We start from the raw sequence: 23,251 nt of genomic DNA on the forward strand, positions 1-23,251 counted from the left end.
GAGTGGGACCCCTGATCAGAGTAGGCACCGAAGCGAGAATTATCGAATCCGCTGACCAAAGTCCACGACCCTGCCGCGCCGGGAATTGAATCCTGGTCCCGGTCGACTTCTGCTCCCGGGTCTGCCGCCTCTAACCAGTGAGCCACACCACTCCAACTACGCTACGCTTTTCAAAAGTCAAATTTCATCAATTGGCTTCCCTTGACAGTACATCACACTTTGTTGAAGCTGCGTGCTGACTTCTGGATTCGATCCAAACACAAAATCTGACACAAAACGTGATGCACCTTTTTTAGTAGGATCTTCCATCCCACTAGATTGGGCATAAATCACAAAGGCTTCTAAGTAATGTACACTTTTGAGTAAGTCTACCACTTTTTCCTTATTCACAAACTCTAAGGGTACTATAAAAACATTAGTAAGTCCAGCACTGTTGGTGACCAACAGCTGGTAGTGAAACACCCTCCCATAGAAAATATTGGAGGGAGGGAATTAAAGTAAAACCCCATAGAAAATAATGTTAAAGTAAATTAGAATATTAAAAATCTAGAGAAATATAATTTAATATTAAAAAATATTTAAAAAGTGAATGTTTATTATTTATGAATAAACTATTTTCATACCCTATTCACCTATTTTGATCTTGTGGCATACTGTCGCAAGTCAGAGAGATGAGGCATATTTCCACCTCAAACCAGACGCACAGCATATATAGCGCCAACATGGCTCGTGATTCAACTTTTTAACCATCAATTCATCCATCTTGTCCAGTTATTCCATACATTAGCCCATATTTTTGTTCTGCTTGTTCAATGCTCCGTTTACGGGTTTCCTATGGCAATTTCCCAAATTTCTCATGTTAAACTGTGCCAATCCAAGCCTCAGATTTAAACACGTCACATGGTCCGTGACTGGCTACCCGCCCCTCCCAGCTTCCCACACCGCACCTTGAAGGATTGACATAAGCAAGTTGTCTTTGGAAGGCGGGGGGTCACGAATCCCCCGGCCGTATTTATTATACAAAACAATAAAAATATGAACAACAACATTACATCAATAATGTTAGAAAAACAAAATTATTTGACATTAGATTACAGTATTGAAGACAGATATCAAAGGCTAACCTTAACAAAAGTCTAATACAGCGTGTTTCCTATCCGAATCTAACATCCTGTCTGAATTTTGCATTCTAACATTTCTGGCCTGACGGCAAGGTCGCTAACCGGTGTCAAGTCCTAATAACCACACCCATACCTACAGGTGCGCATGCGCGACAGGGGACCGCCTACCCCGTCGGCATCTTGAACTCCATTTAACTAACAAGGAGGGCCCTTACACTCTGCGTCATTTGCTGACGTCATGGTGTGTGTGCGGGGGGGCTACTGGCCTAAGGAAAGCGTGACTCCCTCCCCCACATTTTTAGCAGGTAGCGGATTTTCCTGCCCCTGAAGTTCTAGGAGGGATCAGTGGCCCCTCCCCCTGGGGCGCCCCCTCCGTGGATGGTGACGCCCCCCCCTAGGACCTTAAATTGCTGCTCACCGATCATGACCTTACCGCCACAGGCCAGCATTGTTTCCCGACAATCTGGCCCCCCCACAACTCCTGCCCGAAGGTCATCCCTACCTCACAAAGCCCTTCAAACAAGCTAGGACATTGTTGCACCATATTGCATTCCCTGCCTCAGTCAAATGGACCCCATCTTGTAAGTACAAATCATCCCCCCAAATGGTCCCATGTGGGATGGTCTGTAAGTGGGTGGTTCGGAAAAGTTTTTCTAACTTGGTATTGATCCTCTTTCCCGAGTGATTCAATGCCCTGACGGAATCACCCCCACGCCACTGCAGCCGAGGTATAAGCGAAGACCACACTACAGTGCAGTCAGGGCAAACCCTCCTTACCCAACCCGCTGCTGAGATGATCTCTTCTAGGAGGACCCTCCTACCCAGTCTAGCCAGGTCATTCCCTCCCAGGTGAATAATTACCACCGTCGGCGGTGTTGCATGTTGGGCGACCAATTCTGCAAAGAAACCCCGGAATTGGCTGAGGCAGAGACCCCCACTCCCAAAGAAGGAGATGGACAACCCTTTGTGCTCTAGCTCCCTTCTACCCTTGCCTGCAAAAAAGACATGTTTAGCACAATTCACATATGAATGACCAACAATCCAAACCCTGCCTGAGTGCGTCCTGTGTTCCTGATTGTCCACGCCGCGATGAGTTGCGGATGAACCTTGATGATGGCCCGCAGCGTGTCCTCCGCCTGCGTCACAGAGCGAAGAAACTGCAAAAAAACTGAAAACAACCTAATGTCAGCAAAGCTCTAGGTACTTCACAACATGTGTACCCGCACATAACGTTTATAGCAATTGGATGACCATCTCCCAATTCTCTTAACACTGTTCACCTGCAAACCCCTTGTGGTTGCCTCAGTGGCAGCGCCTATCCTAAAGTAGTGTGTGCCAAATTCCTTCGGGTCAAGGCCCACCCTGGTAATGGCCAACTCCATGACTCTTCTGAACTGGTATTTAGTTAAATGGGTGCCATCGGCGTGCAATAAGAGCGGCCCACCCAACAATCCACCTCGCTGCTTGAGGAAAGTCTCCACATGGTGTACTGGGCAGCAAGGATTGGCCCTTGCCCTATGCAGGACCACAGTCTCCCCCCGCGCCTTTTGATCTCAAAATTGTCACCCACAATGTGTCTCCCTGTATTGTTGTGTTCAGGAACTGAATACCCCCTTGCCTATCTGCCTTGGAGGCTGCAACCAACTCGCTCAGTCTCAGAGCCCCATAGAAGGCCAATGTGAAGGCTGCTTTAAACAAATGTATCTCCCAGTCTGAACTACAAATGTTATGCAATGCAGGCAGTAGTGCCGTCAGCCTCCCCAAGCCTATTGGTTTTCTAGTGTCAGCTGTGCTGCCCTGTAGGCGGCGCCAACCCCTCAGGCCCTTACGCACTACAAAGCTATTAGTTGGGTCTTTTACTCCCCTTGCCTGTGTGTAGAAGGAGACATCTGCCCTATGCCTGTTAGATGTTGCCACTGAGCGACCCTCCTGGTGCAATCTACCCAGATAATCTGCAAAACTATTCTCCAGACCCCATTTGGATTCCCAGTCTCGCCCTAAGAAAGTACAGTATGAACCAAACGCCCCTTCATACGCTGCTCTTGTCTTGGGGGCTAAGCTAGCAGCCACGAGGTCCTGTAATTTGGGGCACCAATCTGACAGAGTGTTGACGGGAAGTGAGTCGGTGTAGGTTCTGCTGTTGGAAGATGTTCCCTGAATACCTGCAATTTTTGGCGAGAGAGTGCATCAGCTGCATTATTGAGGACACCTGGCACATGTCTTGCCCTGAATATAACATTCAATTTCAAGCATCTCAACACAATCTCCTTCAAGAGGCGGAGTATGAACCTACAGCGTGCAGCTTGTTGATTAATACACTCTACCACCGTCATGTTGTCTGACCAGAAGATCACTGATTTGTTGCGCAGATGTTCCGGCCAGACCATCAATGCAACCCATATGGGGAACAGTTCCAGAAAGCCAATGTTTTTTGTCAACTCACTGCACACCCAGTCGTCCGGCCATCTGTGGGTGACCCACTTGTTTCCAAGGATGGCACCAAACCCAACACTTCCAGCAGCATCAGTCCATAAACCTAAGTCTGCTGAAGTAGTGGGGGGGCCGGACCACACGACCCTGCCATTGAAGCCCTCCAGAAATGCCAACCATATGTGCATGTCCTGGCGAACCTCAAGTGACAGTCTAGTGCAGTGGTGTTTTTCTCGCAGACCTTTCATCGCCTGCGCAATTGAGCAAGAAAAGGGGCGAGCCATTGGTATCACTCTCAACGCGAAATTCAATTGGCCTACCGTTTCCTGGAGCTGTTGTAAAGAGACCTTCTATCTGGACAGGCACGCGTGCAGTGCCGCCTTGAATTTTGACACCTTCTCCTTTGGGAGCCTAAAACAACCCTCCACTGAGTCTATTTCAATGCCCAGAAATTCTAAGCAAGTGGCAGGCCCCACTGTCTTTCCTGGCGCCAGCGGGACCCCAAGAGCCCGCATGAGCACGCAAAATTCCTGCAATGCCCGCGCATACTCCTGAGACCCAGCCTTGCCAAGGAAGAGAAAGTCATCCAGGTAGTGCATGACCTCTTGATGCCCGGTGGCCTGCCTCATTACCCATTCCAAGAAGGAACTGAACATCTCAAAATAGGCACAAGAGATAGAACAACCCATAGGCATGCATCTGTCCATGTAATACTTCCCATCAAACTTGAAACCCAGCAGGTGGTGATCATCCTGATGCACCGGGAGAAGACGAAATGCCGACTCTATGTCAGACTTGGCCATCAATGCCCCTGGACCCAGGCCCCTAAGCAACTCTACCGCTTGGTCAAAAGAGGCGTATTTTACACTGCAGACATTCTCATCTATAGCATCATTCAAGGATGCCCCTCTTGGGGCTGAGAGATTATGAATGAGTCTAAACTCGCCTTTCTCTTTTTTGGGGACAACACCAAGTGGGGAACAAACAAAGTTGAGCACTGGGACCTCATCATAGGGCCCTGCTATCCTACCCAGGCGTAATTCTTTCTCAATTTTTGCAGCCACCACACCTGGGTTATGCTTTACTGACAGTTGATTCCTAAACTCACTCTTACCTATATACCCTCCTGCAGGTATCCTGAAACCCTGAGAAAAACCCTCCTGAAGTAGTTTAGCCGCTGCGTGATCTGGATATCTGTTCAGCCAAGGAATCATTGCCATGACATCAATGGGAGTATGTGATGCTACACCCCCCTCTTGTCTATTCAGGTTTCCTTCTCCCCCTGGTCCCCGGGTTGCCACCCTTAAATCTGCAGGAAGTCTCGGGGTGTGAGGGATGCCCGCACAGGCGTGTCTAAACTTACATGTGCCCGCCGCCCTAGTGCAGGACCGTTTGGTGAAATCCCAACATACGCCCTTTTTATCCCCCCAATCCTTCCCCTTTCCTGGTACCTCACTTCCTTGCGCATGCCGAAAGGGCTGTTGGGATTTTGATGGGTATATTTTCTGTGCCCCAGTTGCCCCCATTGCTGCTGACCCCCCCCGTTATCTGGCTGTACCATGACAGGGAATCTACCATATCCCATGTTAAGGATGGGTTGAATTCTTTAGCTTTCCTGAATGAAATGTCATATTCCTTCCACCCATCCCCTACGTGTTTCTCACTCCACATGGCAATCCTGCTCTGATAGCAGGCCATTTATGCATGTACATTGGGTGATTTTTCAGCAGTAATGGCACTGAACACGGAAAAGGCCCTCATCCAGTTAATAAATGTCTCCTCTACCCTGAACTTGACCAATTCCGTCCTCCATTCACTGGGCAACATCCATTCCTTTTGTGACCTGGCATATTCAAGTTCCCTATTATCAATTAGTAAAGAGAAAATGTTGATATATTTGCCTGCCCAGATCATCTCCTTCACAGCCTGAGACACATGTTGCGCCAAATTCTCCCTCCTTGAGGGCATAGCACCATCCTCTAGTAATGGCAGGGCCACCTCCTTACCACTATCACTGACTTGCGATGCAGCACCATCCTTCTTAGCTGTCTGTTCACTGGAGGAACCTGTGTGGGAAGGAATTGGTGCCAATGGTGCCCCTTCACCCGCCCTGGCCAATTTAATTATCTCAACCAGCTTCAAGGCTTCCGCCGAGTGATCTTGTGAAGATGGCAACACCCCCCCCCCCCCAACTGTAACCAGGGTAACACGGCAGCTATCTGGGATGCCAGTTCCACCGGGACGGCGGTGGTCGGTGGTGTTGGGACCCCGGCGGGGATGGGGGCAGTGGTCACAGGTGTGACAGGGGTAATGACCCCGAGTGGGGCCACCGGCACTGCCGGAATAACAGGAGCTGGGACCGCCGGTGTGATCGGGGGCATTAAAGGAGTATCCAGAGGCACTACTACTGGCATTCCCTCCCCCACCGCGGTGTGCCTGGGCACCGTGCCTACACTTTTCTTAGACTTGCCCTTCTTAGGAGGGGTGACAAAATCACCTCTGGGCAATGGCGGGTTAATAATCCTTCTCGGCCTGACTTGTGGTCCCGTAGGGCTATCCAACCTCTGATTAATTTCTGCCACACTCCTACCTAACTCGTCCATTTTACCGAGGCGCCTATCCATCGCAGTCATCTTGCGCATCATAGTCTGCATCATGAGCTCCATGTGGGCACTCTTATTGACTGCACCCTTATTGACTCGCGGCCCTGGCATTCTAGCACAATACCCAATGCACTCTATTCCTAGCTTCAACAAGTCTTTTAGTGCACGTGTGCACTTGTACCTTCTTTGTAGATGGGGGATGTGAAGATGGCCGTAAGCACCATGCAACTGTGACCGCAAACACACTAGCTAATCTTAGCGTGTGGGCGAGCGCCAACCCCTTGTAGGAAGGGCTCAAGCCCGGCGGCCCTCCAGAAGCAGTGAAGTGCAGGCCCCCCTCACTCCCCTTACCACCGATCTCCTGTGTGTCCACTGTCCGATGCCGTCCTCAGCACACGGTATCTGTTGACTGCACAGGATGAAGCACCTGAATCAAGAAGCACCACCACCAAGCTTCCTAGGGGGAAACAAATGTTAATAAAAATGCGCAAACTTCAAATTAAAAGAGGCTAAAAGAGGGGGCACTATCCAGGTACAATAGAAGTATGTCACAACCTACAACAAAGGTTTTAGTATATTTAAAACTTTGCAATACACTTCCAATTCGATCTTCAGTCTAGGGCTCTTCAAACTGAACTTTTTCCTGTAAAAAAAAAAACGCTTTAAAAAACGGTATAGAACATGCCCTTCCTTTTTTGTCTCCCATCCAATGTCTGCCCTGCTGGATCCTGCTTCGCCCCTCTTTACCTTCTCGAATTCCCCACAATAAATCCTATGAAAGCGAAGCTCGAGCGAGCGCTAGCCTGATACTAGAAGACCGCGTTACCGGCTGGGCACAGGCCCGCAATCAGGCTCGCACACACTGCCGGTCCTGCTCCTTGTGCTCGGACTGCCTCCCGAGCCGCCCCCCGCCCCGCAAAATACCTCGCACAAGTGCCTGCCGATCCTCGCCGATCCTCCAATCCCGAATGGCAGGCAGAGGCTAGCCTCAACAGCACGGCCAGAGTGCTCCGTAAGATCGTCCAACAGGATCTGTTCCCTCGAGACCGCAAGGCAGCACGGTCCGAGTGCTCCGTAAGATCGTCCAACAGGATCTGTTCCCTCGAGACCGTAAGGCACCGGGACTTGTAATTACAAAAAGAAAAATTAGAAGCCCCGAGTGTGGGGCACACGAGGTATGCGGGGAGCGAGCCAGGGACAAAGAGGGAGCCCAGCTCACTCCCTGGGCTTCTTAAAGGGGTACCGCACTAGGGGGTCGCCGGCCCCGGCGGCCCTCCCCCCATGGAACCCGCCCCCCTGCCCCGGAAGCTGCCCAACCGCTTCCAGGTCACGGAGGAGGCATCAGCCAATCGGTGGTGGAGGCGCGACACGCGTGTCATCAACCCGCGCCACACCCCCACCACCGAGAGGCCGGAGGAGGGGGGGCGTCGCACTGCCATGTGGGCGGGAGGGCCGAGCGGCCCCCCCTTTTCAGATGCCACGGTTCGTTCCAAGCAGTGTTTATTAAAAGCCCAATGCATTTTGGGCGGGATACGCCCTTCGTCAGGGGACACTATAAAATAACAGAAAAACATTACTCATCAATTTCATGACTGAATGTTGATGTGGCGTTCATAGAATACAATGTATCACTCATATACTATTTGTGCGTTCCAATGTGTATGTTATGCTATTTACCGTTTACGGGCTACTAAATACATGATTTCACTACAGAAGTGTTTCTAAGTATACTTCATGCACCCATAGTTTCCTCGGCCAGTTTCCATACGTGACGATAGACAAACTACGTTTTTAGCCATCACGCACTAATCCCATTACTATAAAGAAATTATGCATTAAACATTTGTCCCGAGCCCGCTGTTTTACCTTAGCTCATTCTATATTCTGGTTTACCTTCCAAAATTATTATCTTCAAGTGACTCCTCTCACCCATAGTTTGCTAGTGCCTACCCGTGATACTCAAACATTTAAAAAAAAAATTGCATAATGTGAATACTGCACTTTCCCTGTTATATTCGTATCACAATCATCCATCTATGCACCTTATTTAACTTAGGAGCACGCTATCAACAAACTTTTTCCTTTCCCAAAACATCCCTTAATCAGCCTTCTCTCCCGTACCTGCTACGAAGGAAAAAACTGCTCGGCTCTCCCATCTCGCATAGTATGCCTCACTGTTAGCCCGTTTTCTACTTTTTTAAAAAAAAGGAGATCATCTGACCTGCTCTTTTCTGATTGGTGCTCGAGTGAAAATCATCCCGCCACGCTACAGCTGCACATAACTGACTATGTTAAGAGACTGAAAGGACCATAATGCATCACCCAAGAGCATGACTACATTATCAACAGTTTCTAGTGTCTTTAACACCTTGGCTGCTACTTGAATTTTTCCCCTGTGCTGGACATTCCAGAACAGGGTGTGGTCGTGACGGAACCATTCCGTCATCAGCACAGCTCAGCCGTGACTGATGACGGAATGGTTCTGTCACAAGCATCGAAGGGGTTAAATCAACGTTTACTGTTTATTTAATTGTTGTTAAAAGTTTTGTGTAAACATACTGTCGCAAGTGCCAGTGTTGACAACTAACCACCAAGCATCGGAAACCACTGGCTCAAATTAAGCACTGGGTAGCCTGATTGATCAATGTATGTCATTTGCTGATTGGCTGCAAAGGAGTCAGTTTGATCTCTGCTAAGGGTTCTTTGAGGGTGCTCTTTTTCATTTTAATGAGGTTGTCTGGTGTAGGAGTAGTTAGTAAGAACCGAAGCCCCAGAGGGGTTTCCGCTAATCATGTGAGGCTCACTTCCATGTGCTTCTGTTTCCAAGAAATCACTACATCTGTCAATGTTATCTTGTATGTTGCTTACACAAATAATAAACTTGAAACCTTTTCTGCTGCAGTTTTTAAATTCAAATGCCACTGTTTTTTAACTGTATTTTGGATATCAGACTCATCTTCACGGAGGTGACTGATTTCCCCTGCAGTGACTGATCTTTCCTGCTGTAATTGAAGTAAAACCTATATTGCTTTGTCAAATGTGACTTGGCAAGCCAGCCAGGAGTTCTACTTGTTCTCTCCAATTGCCACATACAGAATACTGTCTGTCCTTGTAAAGTGACTGCGCATTTTAAAAGAAGGTAAGAAGATGCCAGTTTTCAAGTCTTCTAATTTCTCTGGGGTAGGGTTGAACTCAGCAATTGGATCATTACGGTGAGAATAGTGCAAAATCAGTTCCTTTTTATTAAAAAAAGTAACATTGTGATGGTGTATTATGCTATATGTTGATATTTGCATGTATGATTGTCTATAAATTTATGACACAATAAATAAGCATAAGTTTGGAAGATACAGGGATCTCGACCTAATAGTCAAAAGTAGTCAAAATAGAGTAGGTGATTCGAGCCAGGGTAATCAGTGTGAGTCACTATACTGCTCAGACCATAAGTTTGGAAGCTGCCTTTCTGTAAACACAGAATGCAGAAGATTGTGGGCAAACCACCTAGGGCCAGGTGTAGGAAGCCTAATTCCGGTCCGTAACAGCCGAAATTACCGAATTTCGGCCGTTACTGACCGGAATTAGGCTTTTCAGATGTAGGTGGCCAAATTGTAGGATTCGGTATCTTAAGGAATCGGTAAATTACAGAGAGCCAGATGTAGGTAGCCAAATACCGGTCGGTAACGGCCGAAAATACAGAATTTCGGCCGTTACCGACCGGTATTGGGCTTTTGATATGTAGGAGCCCAAAAAAGACTGATTCGGTAAATACGAGTCGGTAAGTTACCGAATCAGAATTTACCGAATCGGAATTTACCGAATCGGAATTACCGAATCGGAATTTACCGAATCAGTATTTACCGAATTCTTATTTACCGAATCGGTAAATAAGAAATGGTAAAAAATGAGTTTTGAGATGTAGGAAACTTCTAAAATCCTGAATTTCATGAAATTCGGTATTTAAGAGTCAGTATTTACCATGGATTGAAAGCAGGTGGTAACCAGGTGCAGGCTATAAAAAAGGCCCCAAAATGCAACAGTGTGACCAGAATGGCGGCATTCTATGTGATAGCAAGGCTGCTACGGCTACAGGTAGCAGGAGAGAGGGTCTGGAGATGGGAGGAGCAAGTCTACAGACAGAGGATAACGCTCTTCCAACTCACTGAGCCAGAGATATTGCAAAGGTACAGGCTACACCCCCAAACCATCCTGGACTTGATCAGGGACCTGCACCCACTTTTGGAGCACCCAACCCCAAGGGCGCATGTCATCCCACCCCATGTGCAGGTGCTCTGTAGCCTACACATGCTTGCATCTGGGAGTTACCAGTGGGTGATTGCAGCGGTAGGTGGGGTGACCCAGAGCTGCCTGTCCCGTTTCTTCAGGAAGCTTATAGAGGCCATGATGCAGAGAATGCATCATTACATCTGCTTCCCTAACACACGCGGAACTGCTCAAGACCAAGACTGACTTTTATCAAATTGCACATTTCCCACACGTCATCGGCTGTATTGATGGCACCAACATTCCAATATGCCCACCTGCTGCCACAGAGTACATTTACAGAAACAGGAAGTCAACCCACTCAATCAATGTACAGGTAATCTGTGATGCCAACAACATTATCACAGACATTGTGGCCAAGTTCCCAGGAAGTACCCATGACTCCTACATCTTTCAGAACAGTGGGATCTACACACCCCTGACAGCGGGGGAATTCGGAGAAGGATACCTGCTAGGTAAAACACTGTGACACACCCTGATAGATATTGCAGATGTATGTGTTTGTGTGCATGTGCTTAATGGCTCTCTCATTTACAAATAGGTGATAGCGCATATGCCGTCCGCTCGTTCATCCTGACACCCTACCTCAACCCTTCAACTCCGAGCCAGAGACAACGTGGCACACAAATCCACTCGGAACGTTGTGGAGCGCACCTTTGGGCTGTTGAAAAGCAGGTTCCGCTGCCTCCACAAAAGCGGAGGGGCACGGCAGTACTCACCACTCATCTGCTGTAAGGTCATTGCAACTTGCGCAATGTTGCACAACCTTGCTACAAAGAAGGGCACAGAGGTGGAATTGAGCGACTATGAGGACCACGATGATGAACATGCACTGCCTGAACCTAACACAGCAGGAGTTGCGCCAGCAACAGATGGCAGACAGAGACGGGCAGAGATCACACAGAACTATTTTTGAGTAAGTAAAGAGACACAGACAGGTGGAGTATGTACCCAACGTAGTTTAATCATTGGCACTATGCAGGTACTCAAGGGCACAAATGTGCAACACAAATGTTATCCATCTAAAAATGGTAGTCCTGGCTCACTTCCCCATTAAAGCTCATGGAGTGTGGGCAGCATTAGTTATTTTCGGCCACGCCTACCGGTGCCAGATAACATTTGGTGGCTGTCCTCACTGGGTGTGTGTGCTGTTTGAGCACCATGGAGCCTGCTGCTCCTCCGTGTCTCAGCAACAGGGGGGCTTGTCATGCTGCTCCTACTGGTGGTTCCTCGCTCTCAGGTACATCCAGAGCAGCAGTATGTGCTGACTGTGCATTAACCCCTTCGATGCTGATGACCGCTGGGAGCCGTCATGGCACATAGTGCTCGTGTGCTGATGACGGCTCCCAGCCGTCATGACCACGCCCGCGATCGGAATGTGCCGCACAGGAGCGGAATTGCGGGCAAGGGGTTAAGCAGCACCTCTACAGCACTCGTAACCCTTGCAAGGCCCCTGGACACCTCATTGCTGCTGTGTGTTAGTCCCTCTTGCATGTTGACGCATCGTCTGCATAGAAGAGATGTGGCTGTGGCAAGGCGGTTCACTGCCTTAGTGTGTTGCTGCGCTTGCTGCCTGTCCTTCCGCCTTGTTGACCTGTCCTGGTCCAGTTTTGTGCACAGGAGCTGCACGGATTGTGACATGTCCTGCATCCCTGTGGCCATCTCCCGCATCCCTGCAGCTATCTCCCTCATACCTGATGCCATCTCTTTGTTCTCATCCACCAGTGCACTGATGCCCTTCCCTATGTTTTCCATGTTTGTATTCAGGTACCTCATCTGGCGATGCACAGACTGGACGGCCTTCCCCTGCATTCTTTGTATCTTGACCATAGTACCCTCCAGCCCACGAAAGACACTGGGACCCTACACATGTTGTGCAGCACTGCTCTCTCTGGGCCTGCGGCGTCTGGTACCTGTGGGGGCACCCTCTGCGCCGGACTGCTGTGTAGCAGTGCTTCCTTCCCCAGCCAAGGTTGGAGTGTCATCACCCTCCATGTCACCTGCTGATGTTTCCATTTCCACAAGTGGGGCAACTGCATGCCTCCTGCTCTTTTGAGCTGCAGGTGTTCTTTGCGGCAGTGACACAGGCAGTTCAGGTGAGGACAGTAGCAGAGGGGATTCTGAATTCTCTGGGGAGGCCTGCAGCTGTGGAGACATTTCAAGGTCTTGGGATGGTGGCTGTGTTGTTGGTGCACCAGTGTCCTCTGTGTCATCCCCTGCACTTGTGCCTGCCTCCTGGCTGTCATCCCTCTGTGTTGCAGTGCCTTCCTTCTCCCTGGTACGCGAGATGTCTCGCCTGTGGACATAAAAGCGTACATTAGCTCTGTGCTCCTGCCTCACTGCTTATACAATTAAATTCTTCTCACTGAAACACTGTACATATTGCCTCAGCTTGATTATCACTGATATGTGTTGCATAACTTGTTGCTTGGTATGCTGTATGACATGGTAGGTCTTTTTTAATGACTACATCTCCCATAATGCATTGCTCCTGTATACTGCTACCTCTACTGGAGTGTGGTTAACACTGGCACATAGTGGATAGGGAAGGTGATGAGATGGGGGTGATTGCTGTGCATGCTTCTTACCTTTTCTGGTGGCAGCTCTGGCTGAGCTGTCTGCATCTCCCAGTCCACAGACGCTCTCTGGTTCAATGGTGGACTCCACCAGCTCCTCCAGCTCCTCCAGCTTTGCCAGGGGAGGTGCCCTGTTCCTCCCTCCTCCAGTAAGGTTCCCCTGTTTGTGGAGCTCTGCAATTTTCTTCTTAGTCAGGCTCCTGAGGTCGTACCACCTCTTTTTCAGGTCATCTATGTCCCATGGAGTCACTCCTACTGCATTCACTTTGGACTGTATTTTCAGCCAAATCTTTCTTTTTGCAGATTCAGCCACAATCAGGGACTGCTTTCCAAACAATTTATGGTGTTCTTTCACCACCTCCTCCACGAGGACCTGCAGATCCATGGTGCTGAATTTAATTTTTCTTTTCCTCTCTGGCAGTTCCTTTTCACTGGTGTTTTCCATTTTCCAAATTTAAAAGCACAACAGTTTTCCTGTGGCTCAGGGACTCAGCTCTGCTCTCACAGCCTCTCCAGAACCTTCTAATTGCTTCCAGCTGCCTGGGTGTAGCCACTTCCTGGTTGGGAGGGGGGTGTCTGCACCTGATTGGCTGACTCCTGAGTTTCACTTTTCTTTCCTAGCCGATTCGGTATTTACCGATTTGGTATTTACCGAATCGGTATTTACCGAATCACTAATTCCTATTCATTCCTATGGGCCAAAAGGCCCTTAGTATTGAATGGGAATTACCGATTCGGTAAATACCGAATCTGTAAATTCCGAATGCTGATACTGAATCTTACAGAATCGGTAAAAATTACCGAAATTTTACCTACATCCCATTTACCGATTCTAAAATACAGAATCGGTAAAATTCGGTATTTTAGAATTGGTAAAATAGGATTACCTACATCTGGCCCAGAATTCTTAACATACCGATTCGGTAAATTACCGAATCCTTAATGTAGAGATCACTTAAGTGAGTGCTTTTGACATTGAAGGATTCGTTATTTATCACCAACTATAAGTTGGTGGTAACGTCCGAATACCTTTTATAAATCAATTTTGTGCTTTTTATTTAGTGCCATGTGGCAGACATACATGTCCTTAGGGCATGTATGTCTGCCACATGTGCACATGCACTATACAGGGGTGCAACACGGTGTCAATGTGACACCCTGCCACCCTTGTAGGTCTACCCCCTATTACCGATTCGGTATTTACCGAATCTGTAATTCTCATTCATTCCTATGGGCCTCCAGGCCCATAGGAATGAATGGGGAATACCGATTCGGTAAATACTGAATCGATATTTACCGAATGTTACAGATTCGGTAAAATTTACTGAATCATTAACTACATATCATTTACCGATTCTAAAATACCGAATCAGTAAAATTCTGTATTTTAGAATCGGTAAATGATATTTACCTATATCTGGCCCTTACTCTCCCTGTGCCTGTATGTGTCCTTGTGTAACGTAACCGGGGCTCATGTAAAGGGCTCCACTACCTTGGGTCAAATTTGCGCCATATAAATCTGCATAAAAAAAAAGAGTATACCCCTTTTTGAATGTGGAGGGAAGTGACCAGTAGTCTTTTTGCCTTAGTATGTAGTTTAGAATAAATAAATATGTATATGTAAACAGAAATGTGGCCACAGATTAACCTTTTAAATGCGTCGGACGGCCGGGAGCTGTCCGATTTGAGCACGCATGAAAATTTCCCGCACTGCTGGAAAATTTCAGCTGCATCCAAAGGGTTTATGTGTTCATGTTATATAGTTTATGAACTTAGGATTTCCTATTTTATATGATTAATGTTTTATAATGTTAGGAAAGGAAATCTAAGTAATTGACTGATTTAGGCAAATGTCTCAAGAGTTCCTGAGTAATCAGTCACAACGGGTCCCTGAATTAATTGTCCATCTTTATAAGTGCCAGGATGTAGATTTCTCCAAGAGCACTGACTACAGTGACTACCAATACTGGCACCACCTAATAATCCCTTAACGGAAGACATTTTTGAGCGCCTGGGTATTGACACCACAACACCTTTGGGTCTAACAACAACATACTTTGATGTAATATTGTTAGATATGTTAGACAATTAGATAGGTGTTCCAAAGAAATCATTAGAAATGTTTTATAACATGTTAGAGGGACATAGAGGCAGGACCTCTGACCACCTGGTCACAGACCCAGCTATCCGCCTGTGCAGCTCCGCAGACTGAGCCTCCCCTCTGCTGACCCATCTACTTCTGCACCTGGCAGAGGTTCGAGTCTACTGCATTGTGCTGTATTGTGTCCCTGTGACTTGTGGCAGCTTTATTTAGCTGTATTTCTTTTATTTTGCCTTGTTTGCCTTATTTCTTTTTCTTATAGCCCATTTCTGTTGCCTTAACGCTTTTGGCCCCTGATCTTCCCTGCCTCCGTTCCTGTTTCCTGCCTGTTCTTTGCTCCTGCCACACTCATGGCCCCTCCCTCCTGCCAGTTTCCCGCTCCTATCTCCCAGCTGCACTTTCCTCCCCCTTCCCCTATTTAATCGCGGCTGCTGCACAGACAAGCAGAGGATGCATGTAGTGGGCATGCCGCTGGCCCACCAAAGGCCAGCCCGTCTGCGCCCGTCAGCCACCCAACTGTGCCAGCGCCAGGGACCTTGGTTCTCCGGCCACCCGTCTCTACGACTCAGCTGCCCTCCTCGCACTCAACCCTGGAAGGGACATCATCTGCCAGCTGCCAGCTGTCAATGCTGAACACCACCCACGGCCGGTTCTCCTGCCATTACTGCAGCCAAACCTTCACCACCCTCTGCACCACCACAGCCACCCCAACTCCAGATGCCAACACTGCTGCAGCCGTGAAGTGCATCCTCAACGTGCACTCCCTGCACAGATATGTCATAGAGATCTGGGACCTCCTTGACACCCTCTCACCAGACGTTGCCTTCTTCACGGAAACCTGGACCAACACCTCCGACATCGCCACTTCTATCCCCAATGGATACAAGATCCTGATGAAGGACCGTCCCCACTGCCCAGGAGGAAGGCTCGCCATCATACGCAAGAGCTCCCTCCGACTTTCCACCATAAGCATGAGCGACCCCCTCTACAACACCGAACACTTCCACTTCCAGAAGCAGACCATCCCCAGAAGCACACTCCACTGCCCAATCGCCTACAGACCCCCCCGGGCCTCGCGCCTCTTTCTCCACTACCATTGTGGACCTCATCGCACCACACGCCATCACCTCCACAGACTACATTCTCATCAGAGAACTGAACTTCTACTTTGACAACCGGAGTGACCCCGACTCCACCACCCTCCAAGACAACCTTGCTAAAATCAGACTGAAGCAGGTCATCACCACACCTACACACAAGGCAGGACAAACCCTCAACTCCGTTTTCACAGGAGAGAACAACATCCGGTTCAGCCACACCTCGCAACCCCTCTGGACAGACCACCAATGCGTACACTTCTCTGTTAACACCACCACTGCCCACAAGCCCACACCACGTCCACCATGAAGGAATTGGACCCCGGTAACAGAGGAGCACCTTAACTCCACCCGTATCCACGACCCCCCCTCCGCCACGACGGATGCCAACACTGCAGCCAAAGAACTATACTGCTGATGAGCTGCGCCGGCAAGCATACCCCCTCAGCAACCCCGACAGACAGCGTCCCCTGAAGGCTACCTGGTTCACCACAACTTCCAAGAAGCCAGGCGCTCCTGCAGATGCCTCGAAAAAGGATGGAGAAACAGCAATACCCCTAAAGACCAGACCGCCTACAAGAATGCCATGATAGAATACCACCAACTCATAAGATCCACCAAGAGGGCCTTCATCCGGTACAAAATACTCACCAACTCCAGCAACTCAAGGGAACTCTTCCACATCATCCAGCAATTCACCAAACCCCCCCAGCTTAGCCACAGATGTCACACACTCCCAGGACCTCTGCAACAAGCTCTGCTCCTACTTCCCCCTAAGAATCAAGACCCTCTGCGACAACTTCAGCAAACCGATTCCAGAAACCACCATCACTGCCTGGGCCCCAGTCACCACAGAAGATACCACCACGACCATGAAGAGCACCCACTCAGAAGCCCCCACGGACCCCTGCCCGCTGCACATCTTCCACATAGCAGCCACCATAGCACCCGCACTACGCCGCACCATCAATGTCACCTTCGAGTCCGGCATTTTCCCCGACGACTGGAAGCATGCAGAGGTCAAGCCCCTCCTCAAGAAACCCTCCACTGACCCCACCAACCTGAAGAAATACCGTCCCATCTCTCTCCTGCCCTTCGCAGCCAAGGTCACCAAATAAATCGTCAGCATCCAGCTAACCACCTTCACCGAAGGATACTTCATCCTCAGCTCCTCCCAGTCCAGATTCCGCAGCAACCACAGCACTGAGACAGCCCTCCTTGCCGCCACCGATGACATTCACACGCTCCTCGACCAGGGCCACGCCATGGCCCTTATCCTGCTGGACCTCTCCGCAGCCTTCGACACAGTCTCCCACCACATGCTCCCAGCCAGACTCCACAATGCCGGCATACAAGGAAATGCCCTCGAGTGGACCCACTCCTTTCTCCCCAGCAGAACCCAGAGGATAAAGATCCCACCCTTCCTCTCCAAATCCGCAGAAATCAACTGTGGTGTGCCCCAAGGATCATTGCTCAGTAACACACACTCTTCAACATCTACATGGCCCCCCTCACCGCCATCGCCAGACAGCATGGACTCTGCATAGTATCCTAAGCACACAACACCCAGCTCTTCCTCTTCCTCACGAAGAACTCCGAAGACACCAGACTCAGCTTCCAGGAAGGATATAAAGACATCGCAGCCTGGATGAGCAGTGTGAGAAGTTGGCCTGATAGGTAGTGTTTCCAATTCTGGAACCACTGGTTATCAGTCCAAACAAACCCCAAAGATGTCAGGTTGTAAGTCAACCTTGTAGACAAGCTATCCTAGTGGTAGCATGGACTAAGCAGCCTTAAAGGCTTAACTTAAGAGGTCGTGTTAAGCGAGCTGTTTTACCACATACAATCCTGTAATCAAATGAAAGGACACCACACAAGTATATATTATAAAAATATATGTATTTATTTCTAAATTACTCCCCAGTACTCTTTATGAGGAAAGGGGCACAAGCGTTAAATCAAAAGCACTGTTACACATATAAAGTTGCACGTTTATGGATGAGGGCGGGTGGCCACTCAGACCATATATCAAAAAAGTGGTATAAGTAACACTTTACGAACAATGGTTAGGCCTAGGGCCTAGAGATTCGCTGGGAGCAGTCAGGACAAGCAATGAAGCAGTCGGGAGTAGCCCACAGGAGACGGGTGCAGCACGGAAAGTGCGGCGCGCACCAATGCACTGTCAATGGTGCGTAAAAGTCAATTAAAGTGAATAAAAAGATACTTCCGCTGAACCTAGGAACACAAAACTTTAGACACAGACCCTAGAGGTGTGTACCAGTGTAAAGACACCGGCGTTGCAAAGTTACCTCACCCACAGGCCGTGGGTGCACAGGGTCGAAGTGGCGTCGGGTTCTGTCACGCAGGTTCTGGGTGCTTGGAGCTGTTGCAGCTGCAGGCGCTGTGAAGCAGAAGTGTCCGGTGCGATCCAAGGGTGGATCGATGTAGAAAAGTACCTGAAAGCAGAGGGGACAGAGTCTGGGTCACTCAGCAGTGACCAGGGTGGAACCAGGACGGAACCAGGCAATGTCGGGCGCAATCAGGCGGTTGTCGATAGGCTTCTCTCCGCTGTCACGTGGGCTCTGGGGCATCTGCGACGTCCAGGAGCAGGTCACGATCTGTCCCACGTAGGCTCTCGCCGTCAGCACCGTCGGCTTGAAGATTGCAGCAAACAGCACTTGGCAAAAGCAATCCACGCGGAACCGGGAGATTGCTTATCACTCGAACCAGGAGGGTCAGAGTGGGGGCTCCTTTTCACAGGAGCTGGTGCAGATCTGGAGCAACCAGAAAAGCAAGTCGGATTTCAAAGTTCGTCGGCACAGGGGCCACAAGCCAGCTGGCAAGTGACCGGGCCAACGCGTCAAGCGCACACAAGCAGAAGGGCCCCACGCAGCACTCAGCGAGTGTGGAGGGGTGAGCTTTGGTGCAAGTGGAGCTCGGGGCTGGGGCTTCTCAAACCCCGGTGTACAGCTTCGAGGGTCACTCGTGGGCCGCACGGTCAGCGTCTCGTGGCCTTTTCAAGATGGCGTGCCCCACGCTTCCGGTCGCCTCCACGGGTCCCAGCTCTGCAGGGACTGTGGATCGGGCAGGTAGAAGGCAGGCAAGCTTGATCTCGTCGATCTCTGTCGCTCGAGTTCCGGCGGGAACTGCAACAAAGCAAGGGTCGAGGGCTGGATGGTGCCTGTTTGCACAGGGTGGTCACTCCTTGACCACAAGGGAGATTCTTCAGTCTTCTCACGTCGTGTAGAAAGTCGAAGGGTCCAGATTTCGTTTCTTATGTTTCTTCAGGATGATCTGAGGTCCGTTGGGACTGCTCCCCCTCTTATTCGAATCTAGGGGGTTGGACATCCTGCTAGGTCCCCTCCTATGGGTGGGACCCAGGAAGGGGGTGGTTACACCCCTCTCCTTTGATCCTGGCCGCGCTGGGACAGGGGCTGGGAGGCCCCAGAACCGGTTTGGCCGGATCCTGCAAGGGGCAGCCTTGTGCTCCCCAGGCAGTGTCTGGTTTCATCGAAACCTCCCTACTCCAATCCACTATCTCCTGTCTGGGGTGGTTTGACACCGCCCTGTGACAGGAAACTCTTTGTCCAGGCCTCCTCTGCCGGGTTTCGGTCAGCAGCAGGAGGTCAGACCCGTGTCTGTGGCAGGGGCATCCATTTTGTGGATCTGAGGCTCATTTTAAATCAACCGCGTTTCAGTAAAGTAACATGTCTTCTCCCTCTAGAAGGGTGGAATGCTATCCCCGTCGCCAGAACTGGCGAGGGGATAGTATTCCAATTCGTAGGACACCTTACACGACATGTTTTGATAAAGCCAAACCAAAGTTGCTATATAACCGCGAGGATTATAATGCGCTTAAGAGTATATGGTATGGCATTATCCCGGATCAGCTTAGGGAGTTGTTCCCGACAGCTGCAGACAGGCTCAGCTCATGCCAGAGCACCATCTCACACAAAACCACGCACTCTGCCTCCAGGATTGATGAGGCCTTCCATAGGAGTGGCTTACAGGCTATATATGTGTCCAGATATAGGTTTAGATATAGGTATACTATATCTAAGCAAGGGGTGATTACACCCACTTGCCCCAGCTGAGTGATCAGCCAGTTGTGTCAATTTAGATAGCCAGCCAGGGGTGGCAAAAGATATGCTGCAGCCCCTGGTAGGCCTTGGATGCACCTATGCCCTGGGCACCTATAGTGCTCTGTACAGGGGCTGATAAGGTGACCCAAGCCAATCTAGTTATGCACCTAGGGTACATGGAATCCATTTTACAGAGAGAGCAGATAGCCTGGGGCCCTGATTAGCAGGGAACCAGGCCAACTAAGTCGAAAACCAGCTAAACACAGGGCAAAAAATCTGGGGTAACCATAGTCAGGTAGCCACCTTCCTACATAACCCCCCCCCAAACGAAAGGAGATAAGGCTATCCTTGGCCAGGTAAGCCTTTATTGCCTGAGTGGCCATATAAGGAAGTACCTGCACTAGCATGGGTACCCCCTGTCTCATGGTCCACTAAGCAGTCCCTCACCCTAGGGGTATTAGAGGGTCTCCACCATAGGGAATCACTACCTTGGGTGTGTTTATGCAAAGTTAAAGGCTGGTTTGGATAGGGAGTATTGAAGTGAGGCTCCACTATTTTTGGGCTCAACTTCCTCCAATTATCTTCCACCATATGTGCCTTTCTTTCTTCAACTGAGTTGCACTGAGCTCTCAGGGTCAACCTCTGGCTACCTAAAGCTGGAGGCTGGGTCCCTCTGTTTGGCTTGCTGGAGGGACAGTTCAGGTTTGGGCCCTTTGGGTCCCAGGTTTGGCTGTGCCCAACAGAATCCATCTGTGGGAGGTCCCTAACTGTTTTTAAGGGGGCTCCCTCAGGAGTTTTTAAAGTTTTCACCTTACTAGGCCTACTAGTTTTGGTGCCCCTAATCTGGTGATGGGGGTGCTTTATTTGACAGGGGGCCCTCTGGGTCTCACTGTCCTTCTTGTCCTCTGCAGCCCTGGGCTGACTAAGGCAAGGTAGAGAGGGGCAGGTTACCTGCTCCAGACTGGATCCCACCTGAGAAGGGTCCACTGCCATCAGAGGCTCTGTCAGGCCGGGCCTAACAACCTCTGGGGCAGTTCCTTCATCAGGGGTAAGATCAGTTCCCTGAGGAGGCTGATCCTGTCCTACTGTCTGGTGAGGGGGAGATTTCTCTTCCTCCTCCATGCTCTCAGTTTGGGTGGAGTGATCCATCATTTCAGGCTTCACAACACACATATCTGTTTGAGTTTGGGCTGTGGCCATCACAGCCCCACCAACCTTTTCAGGAGGAGACTCAGTTTGGGTTTCTGCTGTTATCATAACAGCTTTGCTATTCTGGTTTGGAAGAGCTTCTGGTAAAGATGGGGCAGAGAGTTGCTCAGCCCTACCAACCTTGTCAGGAAGGACATCTTGAATTGGGGCTATAGCCAGTACAGCCCCACTAACCTTTCCATTGGAATTTACCATTCTAGAATGGATTTCCTGTTCAACCTCAGCCCAGGCTGAGATTTCCAAATCATTACCCAGTAGACAGTCTACAGGCAAGTTTGGTGACACTGCCACTCTCTTTGGGCCAATGACACCTCCCCAGCTGAGACTTACTACTGCCATGGGATGATTGGTTTGGATGCCATCAATGTTTGTTACCTGGTATGTGGCACCTGGTAAAAGTTGCTTAGAGGGGACTATACAGTCAGCCACCATGGTGATGCTAGCCCCTGTGTCTCTAAAAGCTTCAACTTTCAAACCATTGATGATGGGTTCCTGCCTATATTTGCTCAAGGTATTTGGGCAAACAGAGAAGTTGGCAAACCCCATGCCAGTCTCATAGACAAGATCATTTGGGGATGGAGACCTGGATAGGCCAGGGTCCCCTTGGGCTCCAAAAGTAAACCCACCCAGATTCCTGGGTGTGCTCCCACTTCCTGGGGGATTACTGCTGACAGTAACAGGAGGTGTTGGAGCTGGCTTTGGAGGTATGTTTTCTTTATTGCCATTCTTGGGACAACAGCTGTCTGTTTTGTAATGCCCAACCTGTTTACAGGCATGGCAATAAGGCTTTTTCTCTGTTGAAGAAGTGTCTTGGGACCCACCCCCCTTCTTGGAGTTTTGGGGCCCTGGGGAAGTGTTTTCTTTACTTTTATCCCCACCCTTATCTTGAGGCTTGGTAGACTCCTTCTTCTGGTTATTGTCCTGATTCTTAGGCCTAATCCTGGTTCTGACCCACTTATCTGCCCTCTTTCCCAATTCTTGGGGAGAGGTCAAATCTGAGTCCACCAGGTGCTGGTGTAAGAGCTGGTTCTGACAATTACTAAGGATCTGCTCCCTCATAATCAAATTATACAATCCTGTGAAGTCATGTACTTTGCTGCCATTCAGCCAACCCTCCAGAGCCTTAATTGCACAATCAACAAAATCAGTCCAGTCCTGAGTCTGTGCTTTTTGGGTGTCTCTGAACAACAACCTGTATTGCTCAGTGGTTAGGCCAAACCCTTCAATAAGAGCACTCTTCAGAACAGAGTAGTTTTTGGCATCCTCAGGTCTAACAGTGAGGAGCCTGTCCCTCCCTTTCTCAGAAAAGGAGTACCATAAAATTGCTGCCCACTGATCCTCAGGGACCTGCTGTACCATGCAGGCCCTCTCAAGAGCAGTCATCCATTTGTGGATATCATCCCCTTCCTTGTAGGGGGGCACAATTTTTGTCAGGTTTCTATTGTCATAGGCCCTGTCTTTTTCTTTAGGAACTTTGCTGCCACCAGTGGCATCTAAGCCACTTATTTTCTGTTCCCTAGCCAAGGTAAGTTTAGCTTGAGCTAAGGTCAGTTTAGCTTGAGCCAGAGCTACCTCCTCCCTCTCTATCTGGAGTTGGACAGCCCTCATCCTGGCCCTATGCTCTTTTCTCTGGGAGGAAGTCATTCCTCTTTGAGATTCTCTTGAGGCACTAGAAAGGTGAGAGTCCCTTGACAGAGATCTCTCCCTTCTATTACCTGGGAGAATTTGGTTATGAGATCTGGAGTGGTGCT

At 49.4% G+C, this 23,251-nt stretch overlaps 1 protein-coding gene across 1 annotated transcript; it reads right to left on the reverse strand.

Annotated features, from left to right (window-relative positions):
• Positions 1 to 11,852: 11,852 nt before the first annotated feature.
• Positions 11,853 to 13,549, reverse strand: LOC147718585 (uncharacterized). Its single transcript, XM_086966745.1, has 2 exons — positions 13,024 to 13,549; positions 11,853 to 12,731 (listed from the first exon to the last, which is right to left on the reverse strand). Exons 1-2 carry the CDS (start codon positions 13,454 to 13,456, stop codon positions 12,208 to 12,210), a joined length of 957 nt encoding a protein of 318 aa, XP_086822871.1. The 5' UTR covers positions 13,457 to 13,549; the 3' UTR covers positions 11,853 to 12,207.
• Between the last annotated feature and the right edge of the window lie 9,702 nt (positions 13,550 to 23,251).

Source organism: Lissotriton vulgaris, chromosome 4_1 (genome assembly GCF_964263255.1).
Source record: "Lissotriton vulgaris chromosome 4_1, aLisVul1.2, whole genome shotgun sequence".
Lineage (NCBI taxonomy): Eukaryota > Metazoa > Chordata > Amphibia > Caudata > Salamandridae > Lissotriton > Lissotriton vulgaris.

What these genes read in the sequence shown, in the direction of transcription:
- LOC147718585 (XM_086966745.1), bottom strand. Translation starts at nt 13,456, where the DNA reads ATGGAAAACACCAGTGAAAAGGAACTGCCAGAGAGGAAAAGAAAAATT. An exon ending in CAGAGCTGCCACCAGAAAAG is followed by an intron (nt 12,732 to 13,023) that starts GTAAGAAGCATG and finishes TTATGTCCACAG; the next exon opens with GCGAGACATCTCGCGTACCA.